Genomic DNA, 14,552 nt, shown 5'->3' on the forward strand with positions numbered 1-14,552 from the left:
AAATCACTTTTGTAGGCATATGGCACTCTATGCATTCTATTTCCACTACCCGATGCTCTTTCATTTTATGGAGTGCTGAATGTATACAGCTCACCAAGGAGGTCTGCTGACTGAAATTTCATACTGTGACTATGGCTGTAAAATGGTTTGCACCGAATAGCAAGTTGAAGGCTTATCCTTACAATAATTGAATTGTGTGATAATCATTTAAATTTCATTTTTGAAAACACCCAGTTTCTATTTTCAAAGCTACCAAGGGCATTCAGTAATTCAGTATTTAAACCAGGACATTTTTTAATAATGTTTTATGAATATTATTTTATTATATTTATTTTAATCTGAAATTTATTCTGACCACTCTACCTGGCCTTCATCGATCTGACCAAGGATTTTGATTCAGTCAATCAAGAAATGCTATGGAAGATTCTGTTAAAGGCCAGCTTTCCAGAGAAATTCATCAACATCCTCTACGACAAGATGTTGGCGGCAGTCCCCAGTCCTCACCGACAGAAATAAAACAGAAACCTTTTGAAGTTAAGACTAGGATCAAGCAGGGATGTATCATCATTTCCACCCGTTTCTCCATCTTAATTGCCACCATCCTTCACCTTGTCAAGAGCAAGCTGCCCAGTGGAGTGGACATCATCTACAGGATGGACGAATAACCTTTTAGCGTCAACCAGTTGTAATCCAAGAAGAAACCGACACTGACATCGCTCGTGGAACTTCAGTATGTGGATGAACGCCATCTCCACTCTCTCAGAAGAGAATCTCCAAGCCATGCTTGACAACTTCGTGGAAGCATGCCAAAGAATCAGCCTCAGCCTCGAAGAATCGAGCCCATTACCAACCCTCTCCAGGGCAAGACCGGTGTCTCCTTCCATCAAGATCAATGGAGAAACGTGGAACATTTCCCATACCCGGGGGCGACCTCTCCTCGGGCTGACATCAATGCAGAGATCCAACATCGTACCCAATCCCTAAGCGCCTCCTTCGGAGGCCTAAGGACAAGAGTGTTTTACAAGCGCAAAATCTGTGGTGACACCAAGATCCTCGTGGACAAGGTGGTCGTCTTCCCACCTCTTCTATACAGCTCAGAAACGTGGACTATGTACAGCTGCCACCGCAAGGACCTGGAGAATATCATCAATGACATCTGAAATGGATTCTTTGCATCAGCTGGGAGGAGAGAGCTCTTTGAAGGAGCCAAGAGCACCAGTATCAAGGCCATGATCTTCCAAAACCAACTCCACTGGGCCACCCATGTGTTTAGGATGTCCAGAGCCCGATCGCCAAAGCAAATCTTTGCCCCAGGAAGGCTTCCAAGCAAGAAGAGGACAAAGGAAGTGCTTCAAAGATACCCTGAAGGCTTACTTCAAGAAATGCATCATAGACATGAACACCTGGGAGACCTAATTGAGAGGAATTTCCTAATTGAAGGGACACAATACGATGGCAAGGGGAGGGCCGGAGAAGGAGCCTGAGAAAGGAATGCCAGCGGACTAGAGTTCAAGGACCGATCCCACCTCCCAAGCATACGGTCGAAGATGCGGCTTGAGGATTGGGCTCCTCAACCATGCAAGAACCCATGACCAGTGACATATCGTTTCTTAGTGGATAATCATACCCATTAGTGCATGATCACCGAAGAAGGTTCTGAAATATATTGAAGTAAAATTTTATGTTTCTCAGTCTTTGCTAAAAACAGTTATCCTTTATACAACACAGTATGTTTGCCCATTTAGTTAATTTTTTATCTGTGACATCAGAACACTATTATCAATGTGTTTTGGTGAGAAGTGGAGATATTGCAATCTTATTGTAAATTAATTAGCATTATGTGGTTCCATGTATTTCATATTGTACAGTATTATGTTTAATCTCTTGTTTTCTCATCTAGGCATTTCCTGAACTGTGTTATCTCTGCTGTCCTTGGCATTCTGGTGATTGTCTGCATTGCATCCTTTGTGTTTATTGAGTACTTTGTTGATGCAAATGTGCTTCGCACCAATCAGAAATTTACAAGTAAGTTTCAGTATGTCCACATAATGTGTGACTGCTCTCTGTGCAAGCATGTTATTTTGATGCCTATTTTAATTGCATGTAAACTGAGTCTGAACAACATGAGAGATATTTAAATAGTTTGGTTCTATGTTAAATGTTTTTCTCTCTTTTCTGTCCTTTTCTCACTTCCTTACTCGGGTCACTAAATAATAATTGAGTGGGAGCACTGGCAAATTTTATTTTTCCCCCTAGCCCCTGAACCGTGTGTTAAACCTCTGACGGCCAAACCTCTGACAGCCAGTTGGCGAAGGAGGAGACCAGAAGTCGATCTTTACACTGTTTTAGATTTATTTACAAAGTGAGACATTAAGAATGTATGGCCCCAAACTCCACAATTCACCACGAGTGTCAATAGATTTCTGTGCGCAAGTAACTATCCAAAGAGTGCCCTCCCATCTTATACATTTAATCTTAATTTATACAATTAACACCCGGAGACCAATTATAAACTCACTGCAGCTCCACTGAGTGAAATTAGCTAAATGGTTCTTTGCTACATAATTTCATGTAGAACCATCAGGGTTTTTACTAATACTATGAGATGTCATAAAGCAAGATATTTTTGGAATATCTGTGCCTATTATGTACTTATTTTTGAAACGTCACGCAATTTGGAAAAGTAGCCTCAAAGGATTTCATTTTTAAATTGCAACTGTCAATATACATTTACCTGAGCAAATAGATGCTTATTCATTTGTGGTTTCATAAACATTCTGAGGACATTTATTTTTTGAACAGATATGAGTATTACGCCACTTTTTGCTCATCAGTCACAGATTATTTCTTTACAATCAGAGACTTTTTTTTTGTGACTCTTGATGAGTATGCTCATGAGATCTCACCCAATTTTGTTTTGAACTCTCACATCTTGCATGGAGGACAAGTACCATTGGTTGGAACACAGTGCAGGATTTTCAGATTTCAAGGTATAAAGCCCTCTAAATAAAATCTTTAAATTCAGAATTCTTAATTTCTAACGCTAGGGTCCTCAGTTGTGCCTGACCTAGCAAGGTACGAATAACTTGTGTTTATGAATCAAGTAGCATTTATAACCAAGATTTTATAAATATCTACCAAAAAACAATGAAAACAACATGGAAGTCTCTCATCCCACAAGTTCCTAGCATTCCTGGAGCAATACCAGCATAGTCAGTGGCTTCCTCTTCTTCTGTCAGGCTTTATGCTCATGTTGAAAATCCCTTCTGTTTAAGAAGATAATTATGTATATTGTATTTTTCTTTAGGATTAAACTTGTAATTGTATGTACATGCAATCTTCATTTCAAATTACTTAATTCAATTTACATTGAAGTTATGTGGAAATGTTTCCTGCACTAAATTTCCATTCCTAGATGATCTGATTTTTAAAAAACAAATGTTGGCTTTGAATTAACAGTAACAAGCTGTGTTTGTGTGTGTTCTTTGCCTTTGTTTGTATGAACATTAATGTGAGCTAATGCACCTCCATTTGCATCGCTGTGAAAATATTATATGACCACATCTTTAATTGTTAACCCAATTTGTTGCATTTTAGCTATAAAGCTCAAAAATATGCTTTTGTCTTGGGGTAAACTTCCAAGAATCATTTTTGCATTCTGTACATGCAATCTTCTAGTTGTCCAAGTAAAAGACTTAAATCAATTTAACTTATTCCTTATTGTGCATGTTATAACCCCAGCGGAGGTCACGGGATAGGAACCATCAGATTCCCCATGCCCTCCAGGAAATACGAACTTCCATGGTAATAGGGCGGGGTTTCCCCTTAACAGGAGTAGCTCCTCTGGTATAAAAATCCCAATCTGGGTGCAGGTCGTGGAAAGAGACCTTCCGGGGAGTGGTGGTGTTTGACTGTAACCAGTAATAAACCTCTTGTGCTTTTCTAAACTACCGTCTATGCATGGCTGCTTACCTCAGATCTAACGGTACATTTCCGAATAACTCCATTGATTTTGATTATCAAAATCCCTTTGATGGAGATGGACTCTATTATCCCATTAGAAATTGGAAAATAATGGCATCTTCAAAATTGTGGTCTAATAGAAATGAAACAGTAGGTATCAAAATTTTGAAGCAAGTACAATAGAGCTAAACAATACATTGTTATATCCACCAAGACCCAAGACCAGGATTAGGACCACAAATTACAAAAGAAACATTGACATATATGAGAGGCAACATGTGCTTACGGCTTTGTCCTGCAACAATTGTGATGGATAATCAGAAATACTGATAATTGGAGTGCATTAAGTGGAGGTTTAGCTGTCCTGAAACTTGTAATTAGACCCTAAACCATGGGGAAGCATGAAAGTTTGGAGAAAACTACGTGGAATTTATTTTCAATTAATGAATCATTTTATACCTTTTTTATTTTAACAGCTATAAATGATACAAATATCTGGCTTGCATTTCTTCCCCATGCCCCTATTCGTACTACTGCCAGTGTCATTCTTACTGTGACTGCAGTGACTGTTCTACTAGGTCTGATTTCAGTGTCACTTTTGGGTCAACTTCTGTGCTTCCACGTCTACCTCAGTAAGTAATATACAAGACTGTACTTAGTTTATCAATAGGATTCTTACTGCATTGTTAAAGCAATTCAGCTTTCCTTTTAAGCTTTAAATTAGATGTTAAAGAATTTTTATGTAGTTTGTTTTGAATATTAGGCTTGGTAAAGTTTCAGTGCCATACAGTTGCGCAAATCTGTTAATTAGCTCCTCAATTTGACAGACTAGAGAAAATAATTTGAGGTTTAGAATGTTGAATCTGAAGCATTCGCCACAGGGAGGCAGGATTATACTACTTTACCATAAGAGTGTTAGGAATTTGTCCGACACCATCACAAGAACTAACGTTAATGTATGAACCGTATTGTGTTAGAAAACAGTAATTTGATTCCTACCATTTCTGTGCTATTTCAAGGGAACTGGGTATTGCAGACTTCAAAATTGCATGGTGTTTCTGAATGAGATTTCCTCATATTGTCTCTATATGCTAATAGTGAAGAAGGAGGAAATGGTGTCACATTGGCATATTTGCTCTATGGATTTGGTATTGTAACAATTATGTTCCTGGGCTAGAAATCTGAACTAATAATCCAGTTATGTGAATTCAAATCTATGCATGGCAGTTGAATTTGAAAGAGGATTTTAAGTATGTAGAAGTGTTAAACTGGTTTGCAAATTATTTTTTTTAAACAATATTTTTTTTCAGTTTTTCCAATTAAGGGGCAGTTTAGCCTGGCCAATCCACCTACCCTGCACATCTTTGGGCTGTGGGGGTAAGACCCACGCAGACACGGGGAGAATGTGTAAACTCCACTTTTGTGAGGGCCACGAAGAATCCAGCACGAGTTTCAAGGATACAAAGAAATATCATTTATTTACAATAATATAAATATACAACAGCAGCAGCAACTTCGCTTGCTGCTTACTCATTCCTGCTGGTTCCAAACTGGCCAGCTTTATTTATACAGGGAGTCTGCTAATGTTTCTCCGCCCCCCTCATTGGGGAAGCTCATACTCCCACAGGATTGTGGGATTGTCATTAGTCCCCAGCCAATGGTAAGCAGGCAGGTTATAACATCCCTCCCCCACAAAGTCCAAGGAATCCACCGAAGACCCTGGCGAAGGAGGGCGTCGGACTCGTTTTGCCGCAGGCCGGACATCATTTGCACGAGGCGCTGGATCAGGCAGCGTGTAACGAGACGGAGACCGGCGCTTCCGTGATGAACGGCGTAACGGTTGTACATCCACGGCCCATGGGCCCAAGGATTCCCCCTCTGATGCATCCTGTGTCTCCACCTCGGAGTCAGAGTCTGCTGCCTCTGTCATCTCGGCGTCTCTATCTCCACGCGGTTCTGTAACGACCTGCGCAGGCTTTGAGTGAGGCACCAGAGGAAGATTGTGAGGACTACTTTCCATTGTCTCTGGTCTGTGGCTGTAGAAATGAGCTCCGGGGGCGGGGAATCTTTGGAAGGGATAGTCTTCTGGACCGAACGTGGTGTACATGTTTGCGCAGGAGACGACCCTGGGCTTGCACCTGGTAAGATATAGGGCCCGTTTGGCAAAAGATTATGCCCGGGACCCACTGGGCACCACCAGCAAAATTGTGAATGAACACTGGGTCACCGGGCACAAACTGCCGAATCGGCCGATGCCGAGAAAATCCCTGTCCCTGCCGTTCTTGTGTGCGGCGTAATTTTGCGCCAATGTCCGGGAAAACCATACTAAGGCGGATGCGAAGTCTCCGGCCTATTAGGAGTTCTGCGGGAGCTACCCCAGTCACCGCATGGGGGGTGGTCCTATATGAAAACAAAAGGCGAGCCAGTCTCGTGTCCAGTGACCCGGAAGACTGCTTCTTTAGGCCTCGTTTGAATATCTGCACTGCGCGCTCCGCCAACCCATTTGATGCCGGGTGGAATGGGGCAGTGCGGATATGGCGTATGCCGTTCATCTTCATGAACCTCGCAAACTCCTCACTGGTGAATGGAGTGCCGTTATCCGTGACCAGCATCTCGGGGAGGCCATGCGTACTAAAAGATAAACGCATCTTCTCAATTGTTGCGCAGGACATTGTGCCGAGCATCTTATGCACCTCTCGCCATTTAGACTGGGCGTCGATTAATAAAAGGAACATGGATCCTTGAAAAGGGCCGGCAAAATCCGCATGCAAGCGCGCCCAAAACCGCCCTGGCCATTCCCAGTGATGTAGGGGCGCGGCCGGCGGAAGCTTCTGATGCTCCTGACAAATGGAGCAGTTTTGGGCCATCTTCTCAATGTCGGCGTCGAGGCCTGGCCACCAAACATAACTCCGGGCCAACATTTTCATTTTGGTCACACCTGGATGCCCATTGTGCAAGTCTCTTAGTATCAGCTCCTGACCCTTTTCCGGGACAATCACACGCGTCCCCCACAAGAGAATGCCGTCTTCCACGCTGAATTCTGACAGCTTGGAGGAAAATGCCCGCAACTCGCCTGGGAGCTGTCTATGCTGCCCACCATACAGGACTATGTGCCGAACCTTTGACAGGACTGGCTCCGTCTGGGTCCACTCATGGATCTGTGATGCCGTGACAGGCAAGGTGTCCATAAAATTTAGGGTTGCAACCACCTCACCGGTCGTGGGGGTCGACATGGGGCTGGTCGATAAAGGCAATGGGCTCAGTGCGTCGGCATTCGCTATCTGCGTTCCTGGTTTGTCCTCCGAGAATACTCGTATGCAGCGAGCAACAAAGCCCAGCGCTGGATCCGTGCGGAAGCAATGGGCGGTATTGGCTTATCCTCTCTGAAATGTCCCAGCAGGGGCTTATGATCAGTCACGATAGTGAAGTGGCGGCCATACACGTACTGGTGGAAACGTTTCACCGCAAAGACCACTGCCAGCCCCCCCTCCTCGATCTGCGTGTACTTTTTTTCCGCTGCAGTCAATGTGCGGGAGGCGAATGCTATCGGCCGCTCGGCCCCGTTCTCCAGCTTGTGGGTCAGGACGGCCACAATACCATACGGGGATGCATCACATGTGACAAGCAAAGGCTTTCCAGGATCATAGTGGGCTAGTAACCCAGACGACGACAATTGTTGCTTTACCCGCCGGAAAGCGGTTTCTTGCGGCTGACCCCAGACCCAGGTGTGATTTTTCTTTAGCAGAAGATGCAACGGGGCCAGCGCAGTTGCCAGATTGGGGAGGAACTTCCCGTAATAGTTTATGAGGCCGAGAAAAGAACGAAGATGCGAAATGTCAGTCGGGGCGGGGGCCTGTTGAATCGCGCGCACCTTCTCTGCGACGGGGTGCAAACCTTCGCAGTCCACCCGATAACCCAGGTAGACTACTTCCTTCGTCTGAAAGACGCACTTTGTGCGACGTAAACGGACTCCAGCCTCCTAAAAGTGTCTAAGGACAGCCTCCAGATTTTCCAAATGTTCCTGCTCCGACGACCCTGTGATCAAAACGTCATCTAAGTAGACAGCGACACGCGGTAAACCTCTCAAAATGCCCTCCATAACGCGTTGAAAAATAGCGCAGTCAGAGGATACTCCAAAGAGCAAACGTGTATATTCATACAGGCCCCGGTGTGTATTAATCGTTACATATGGTCGGGAGGCAGGGTCCAGCTCCAACTGTAGGTAGGCGTGACTCATATCTAATTTTGTGAACGAGAATCCACCTGCAAGCTTCGCGTAGAGATATAGCGCGGCTTGGCTCCTGGTGCGACTTGGATACGGGCTACGGCCCCTTTTATTTTCCCCAAACCGGGCTGGAATACATCTGGGTATCGTCCTAGCACCTCGGTCAACCCTCCAGAAACTGTTTGGAGGATGTGCTGCCACAGCAAGCGCAAATGGCGCAACCAGTCCCGACCCAACAAGCTGGGCCCATGGCCGCGCACCACAATAAGTGGGAAACGCGTAACATTTCTGACAAGGTCTCACCATAGTCACAGTACTCTGCAATCCTGCGTAGCCTGGATAGAAAGTCGGCAAGGGATTCTCCTGGGGTCCTCTCAGCGGTATTAAACCGGTAATGTTGGACTATCGTGGATGGGGTTGGGTTAAAATGCTGCCCCACTAAATTCACAAGTTCATCAAACGTTTTGGTGTCCGGCGCAGCTGGGTACGTAAGGCTCCTAATCACCCCAAACGTATGCGGGCCGCAGGCGGTGAGCAATATGACCACCTGGCGCTCGTTTTTGGTGATATTGTTTGCCCGGAAATAGTAACGCATCCGTTGTGCGTACTGGTTCCAGCTTTCCAGCGCAGCATCAAAAACATCCAAACGTCCGTACAGAGGCATGGTGTAATAGAAAACAACTTCCAACCAGTATCCAACAAAAATTTTAACCCTCGTCGCCAGTTTTGCGAGGGCCACGAAGAATCCAGCACGAATTTCAAGGATACAAAGAAATAACATTTATTTACAATAATATATATATATATATATATATATACAGCAGCAACTTCGCCTGCTGCTTACTCCTTCCTGCTGGTTCCATACTGGCCAGCTTTATTTATACAGGGAGTCTGCTAATGATTTCTCCGCCCCCCCCCTCATTGGGGAAACTCATACTCCCACAGGATTGTGGGACTGTCATTGGTCCCCAGCCAATGGTAAGCAGGCAGGTTATAACATCCACATGGACAGTGATCCGGGTCCTTGGCGCCGTGAGACAGCCGTGCTAAACACTGTGCCTCCATGCCGCCCAGCAAATGATTTTTAAGAAATAAACCCTGCTGTCCTTCTATCGGTTTCACTTTGTTACTCCAGTCCTACACCGATGTGCTTGACTCTTTGCTTCCCTCAGTTTGTCGAAACTTTCGACCTTGTGAGCCATGCATTCATTCTGAGATTGTTCTTTTTTTAAGTAAAAGAGCATTTAATAACCGCACAAGAAGATAACCACCAACCAATTTTTAAAAATTCATTCATGGTATGCAGGCATTGCTGGTTAGGCCAGCATTCATTGCCCATCCCTAATTGCCCTGGAGAAGATGGTGGTGAGCTGCCTTCTTGGACTGCTGTAGTCCATATGGTGCAAGTACACCCACAGTTCTGTGAAGGGAGGGAGTTCCAGGATTTTGATCTAGCGAAGGAACAGCGATATATTTCCAAGTCAGGATGGTGATTAGCTTGGAGAGGAACCTGCAGGTGGTGGTGTTCCCATGTTTCTGCTGCCCTTGTCGTTCGAAACGGTAGCAGTTGTGGGCACTGTAACCACACAACCTGAAATGCAAATAGAGGCAACATAAAACTAAAACAATTCTGGGGGATGGTATGGGAAATACCCTCCATCGTGTTGTGTGGCACGACCACCGTGCTAAATGGGATAGACTTTGATCAGATCGAGCAACTCCAGACTGGGCAGCCATCAGCAGCAGCAGAATTGGATTCAACCACAACCTCATGGCCCGGCATATCGCCCACTCTACCATTACCACAAAGCCAGGAGATCAACCCTGGTTCAATGAAGGACAGCATGCCAGGAGCGACATCAGGCATACTGAAAAATGAGTTGTTAACCTGGTGAAGCTACAACATAGGACTACTTGCGTGCCAAACAGCATAAGCAACAAGTAATAGACAGAGCGAAGCGATTCCACAACGAACGCATCAGCTCTAAGCTCTATAGTCCTGCCACATCCAGCCATGAGTAGTGGTGGACAATTAAACAACTCACTGGAGTAGGAGACTCCACAAATATCCCCAACCTCAATGATGGAGGAGCCCAGTACATGTGTGCAAAAGACAAGACTGAGGCATTCGCAATAATCTTCAGCCAGAAGTGCCGAGTGGATGATCCATCCCAGTCTCCTCCGGAGGTCGCCAGCATCACAAATGTCAGTTTTCAGCCAATACGATTCACTCCACATGATATCAAAAAACGACTGAAGGCACTGGATACTGCAAAGGCTATGGGCGCTGACCATATCCCAGCAATAGTGCTGAAGACTTGTGCTTCAGAGCTTGCCGCACCCGTAGCAAAGCTATTCCAATACAGCTACAACACTGGCATCTACCTGACAATGTGGAAAGTTACCCAGGTGTGTCCTGTACACAAGAAACAGGATAAATCCAACCCAGTCAATTACCACCCTATTAGTCTACTCTCCAACATCAGCAAAGTGCTGGATGGAGTCATCAACAGTGCAATCAAGTGGCACTTACTCAGAAATAACCTGCTCACTGATGCTCAGTTTGGGTTCCCACAAGGTCACTCAGCTCCTGATCTCATTACAGCCTTTGTTAAAACATGGACAAAAGAGCTGAATGCCAGAGGTGAGGTGAGAGTGACTGCCCTTGACATCAAGGCAGCATGACTGAGTATGGCATCAAGGAGCCCTAGCCACACTGGAGACAATGGGAATCAGGGGGGGAACTCGCTGCTGGTTGGAGTCATACCTGGCACAAAGGAAGATGGTTGTGATGGCTGGGGGTCAATCATCTCAACTCCAGGGCATCACTGCAGGAGTTCCTCAGGGTAGTGTCCTAGGCCCAACCATCTTCAGCTACTTCATCAATTACCTCCCTTCCATCATAAGGTCAGAAGTGGGAATGTTTGCGGATGACTGCACAATGTTCAGCTCCATTCATGACTCCTCAGATAATGAAGCAGTCCATGTCCAAACCTGGGTTCAATTCTGACGGGTGACTGTCCGCGTGGCGTTCACACTTCCTCCCCGTGTCTGCGTGGGTTTTTTGCGGGTGCTCCAATTTCCTCCCGCAGTCCAAAGATGTGCAGGTTAGGTGCGGTTATGGGGATAGGGAGTGGGCAAGGTAGGATGCTCTTTCAGAAGGTCAGTGCAGACTCGATGGGACGAATGACCTCCTTCTGCACTGTAGCAATTCGATTCTAGGCTTTGGATGTACCCACTACTTTAGAATGTCAATTTGTAAGTTTAATTTTTAAATTGACAAACTGTTCTTCCCTGTAAAGCACACTCTTATATGGGTTTCTGTCCCCCAAAAGTTTAAATGATTTTATCATCAGCAATATTATATGAATATGCTGATTACAATTTTTAAATTATGTGCTGGTGAGGAAGTCTGGCTTCCTTGCAGTGTCGGAATTGAACCCAGGTCCCTGGCGTTGTGAAGCAGCAGTGCTATCCACCGTGCCATCTCTTGAAACATCGCTAGGAGCAAAACGAACATTAGCATTTACTGAGACAAACTTTCAAAACTCTGTGTCTAATGGTGGGTCTTATAAAGGGAAGATTTTTATTTTATTCTTTTGGAAAAATATCAAGGGTTTTCAGCATATTTTATTAACATGAATATATTTTTCAGTTGGCAGTCATGTGTATCTCATTTATATATTTCCAAATCTATTACTAATATCACAAGTGAATTTTGGAACATGTTTCACCTTTATAAATGATGTGTTTGTCAAGTGTAATTATTGTGCAAATGCCCTTTTTCTTCTGACAGTGTGGAACCGGCTAAGTACTTATGAATATATTGTACGCCAGCGTCACCGGCAAGGGTCCAATGTCTCACCCAAGTATCCAAAAGCACGGGAATCTCCATTAAAATCCAATCAGGTAGAAAGGTTCAAGTTTTAATGTGATTTGTGGAAATTAGAATTCTAGACACTGTTTAGTACTCTTGCACTTGTTGCCATAAATGTTAACTTCCCAGGGCCAAAATATTTGATATATTCATGGTGGACTAATGGTGCTGTTTTTCCAACTTTCTTTGAGGTAAGGGGGAAGTGAATTGCAGCAGCTTTTGCAATAATATAGTGTAGGTGATGGTAACAACTGAAGGAAATAATTCTTGCGCTTCATTTCAACTAGCAACAGTGCTGGGTGAGATTCCCTGGCCTCCCCACAGTGTGTTTGTCGGTGGTGGGAAGCAGGTCGCCATTGGCCGGCAGCTAATCATCTGGTCCCGCCACTATCAATTAAATTTCCCATTGAATCCACCACACACCGCCGAGGAAGCCTTGGGGGGGGGGGGGGGGGGGGGGGGTTGCCGTCAGCGGGACTGGAGGCTGTGGAAGAGCCAATCGTGGAAATCACTTCAAATGAAACATTTAATACAAAATGAAAGCTAATGCCTATATAAAACAAAATTAACTAAAAGTACAAATGGCACAATAGAATCTTCACAGCAAAGAAGGAGGTTATTCAGCCCATCTTGTCCATGCTGACTCTTTGCAAGAACAAGTTGGTGAGTCTTTTCCCCATAGTCTTGCAATCTTTTTTCTTCAGATAATTCTGAAAGCTGCAACTAAATCTGCCTTCACCACACATTCAGGCAGTGCTGGATTCTACTCACTCGCTGTGATTTTTGAAGAAAAGTTTTTCCTCATGTTGCCTTTGATTTATTTTTTGATAGTATCTTTAAACTGCTCCCTTTGGTTCTTGACCCTTCTGTGAATGGCAGCAGTTTCTCCTCATCTTCTCTGTCCAGACCCTTCATGATTTTGAACACATTTATCTCCTTTCAACCTTCTCTTTAAGGAAAATAGTCCCAGCTTCACCAATCCAGCCACATTACTAAGATCTCTCATCCCAGAGCTATTCTTGTAAATCTTTTCTTCACTCTCTCCAGTGTCTTTGCATCCTAAGTAAGGTGCCAAAAATTATACACCATACTCCAGTTGATGCCAAACCAATAGTTTGCAAAGATTCACCATAATTCCCTTGCTTTTGTACTCTGTGCTTCAAGTTATAAAGCATTTCTCTCATTAACCATTTTCTCAACCTACCCTGCCATCTTAACAATTTATGCATATATACCTCCAGCACCCTCTACTCCTACATCGACCCCCTTTAGAACTCTATACTTTATTTTATATTGCCTGTACTCCTACCCTTTCCTTTGTCTTAACAAATAATATGGCTCAAGAATAGTGAAAGAAGCAAGAAAGAACTTGCATTGTGCAGCACCATTGACAACCATAGGACATCCCAAAATGCCATACAATCAACAATGTATATTGAAGTGTAGTCACTGGTGTGGTGTAGGAAATTTGTCCACAGAAAGGCCCCAATATAATGAAATAATAACTTAATAATCTGATTTAATTATGCTGTTTTGGGGGCTAAATAATGGTGATGACACAAGGGAGAACTGTTATATTCCAGATGTCATTTGATTAAGGATGATACTGGAGTCATTCTATACAGAAATAAATGTAAAACTATGGAGTGAAACACTACAAAGATAACACCTTCCAACTCGACCACGCCACAGTTTGAATCAGTGTCTATATATGTGCTCAAGTGAAACCTGAGTTAATGCCGAGTCTGGCTGGCTGGTTTTTGGTTTAGCATGGTGTGAGTCATGGTATCCCTTGGGTATCTACACATGAACATCTCTAGTATTTCCATTTGTATTAACAATTTCAGGGACTATGCAAACTAAGGAAGACTGCAGAAGGTCACAGACAAATTAATGGATAGATGGAAGCTGCAATACAATGCCAGAAACCGGAAACATGTTTTCAGTAAAACTGGCAAAGGCAATATGTCCTAAGCAATAAGAATCTTAAGAGAATGGAGGACACCTGAAAGTATTTCAATGTGTAAATACAGATTTTTAAAAACTTAATTGGGCTCCAGGTTATTATAAAAATGTGATAGCTATCAACCTGAAATGTTGGGCAGGCTTTTTGAGGCTAGATGGGGCAGAGCAAGAAGTGCACAGCCCTGTTTTTAAAAAAAACAAACACCTTCCTTGGCAACATCTGCCATTGAATTGTCTTCAGGAAGGCTGCTTGAGGGCAGAGTGGCTACCTGCTTGCAAGCAGTGGATAGCCAATTGAGGTAATTAATAAGCCTTTCCAAGCCAACTGGAAACTTCTGGCTGGAGCACGACCAGTTAAACAAGACCGCCCGTCCCCTGACGGGAGGAGGAAGGTCCATGCTTCATACTGCCTGGCTCCCCCTCCTCCTCCTCACACCCATTATGGCTGTTGAGCCACTGCAGCATCTAGAGGAGGAGTCTCCACTATCATTGCCAGCAATTATGCCCTTTTTTAATTTTAAT

The 14,552-nt window shown here is 44.1% G+C and overlaps 1 protein-coding gene across 1 annotated transcript in view; it reads left to right on the forward strand.

Annotated features, from left to right (window-relative positions):
* Window positions 1-14,552, forward strand: part of zdhhc1 (zDHHC palmitoyltransferase 1) — a 118,176-nt gene that overhangs the window by 46,707 nt on the left and 56,917 nt on the right. The window contains exons 7-9 of the mRNA XM_072518372.1: window positions 1,901-2,025; window positions 4,440-4,595; window positions 11,985-12,097. Coding sequence (XP_072374473.1) covers window positions 1,901-2,025; window positions 4,440-4,595; window positions 11,985-12,097 — 394 coding nt within the window. The remainder of the gene's footprint in view (window positions 1-1,900; window positions 2,026-4,439; window positions 4,596-11,984; window positions 12,098-14,552) is intronic.

Source organism: Scyliorhinus torazame, chromosome 10 (genome assembly GCF_047496885.1).
Source record: "Scyliorhinus torazame isolate Kashiwa2021f chromosome 10, sScyTor2.1, whole genome shotgun sequence".
NCBI classification, from domain to species: Eukaryota; Metazoa; Chordata; class Chondrichthyes; order Carcharhiniformes; family Scyliorhinidae; genus Scyliorhinus; species Scyliorhinus torazame.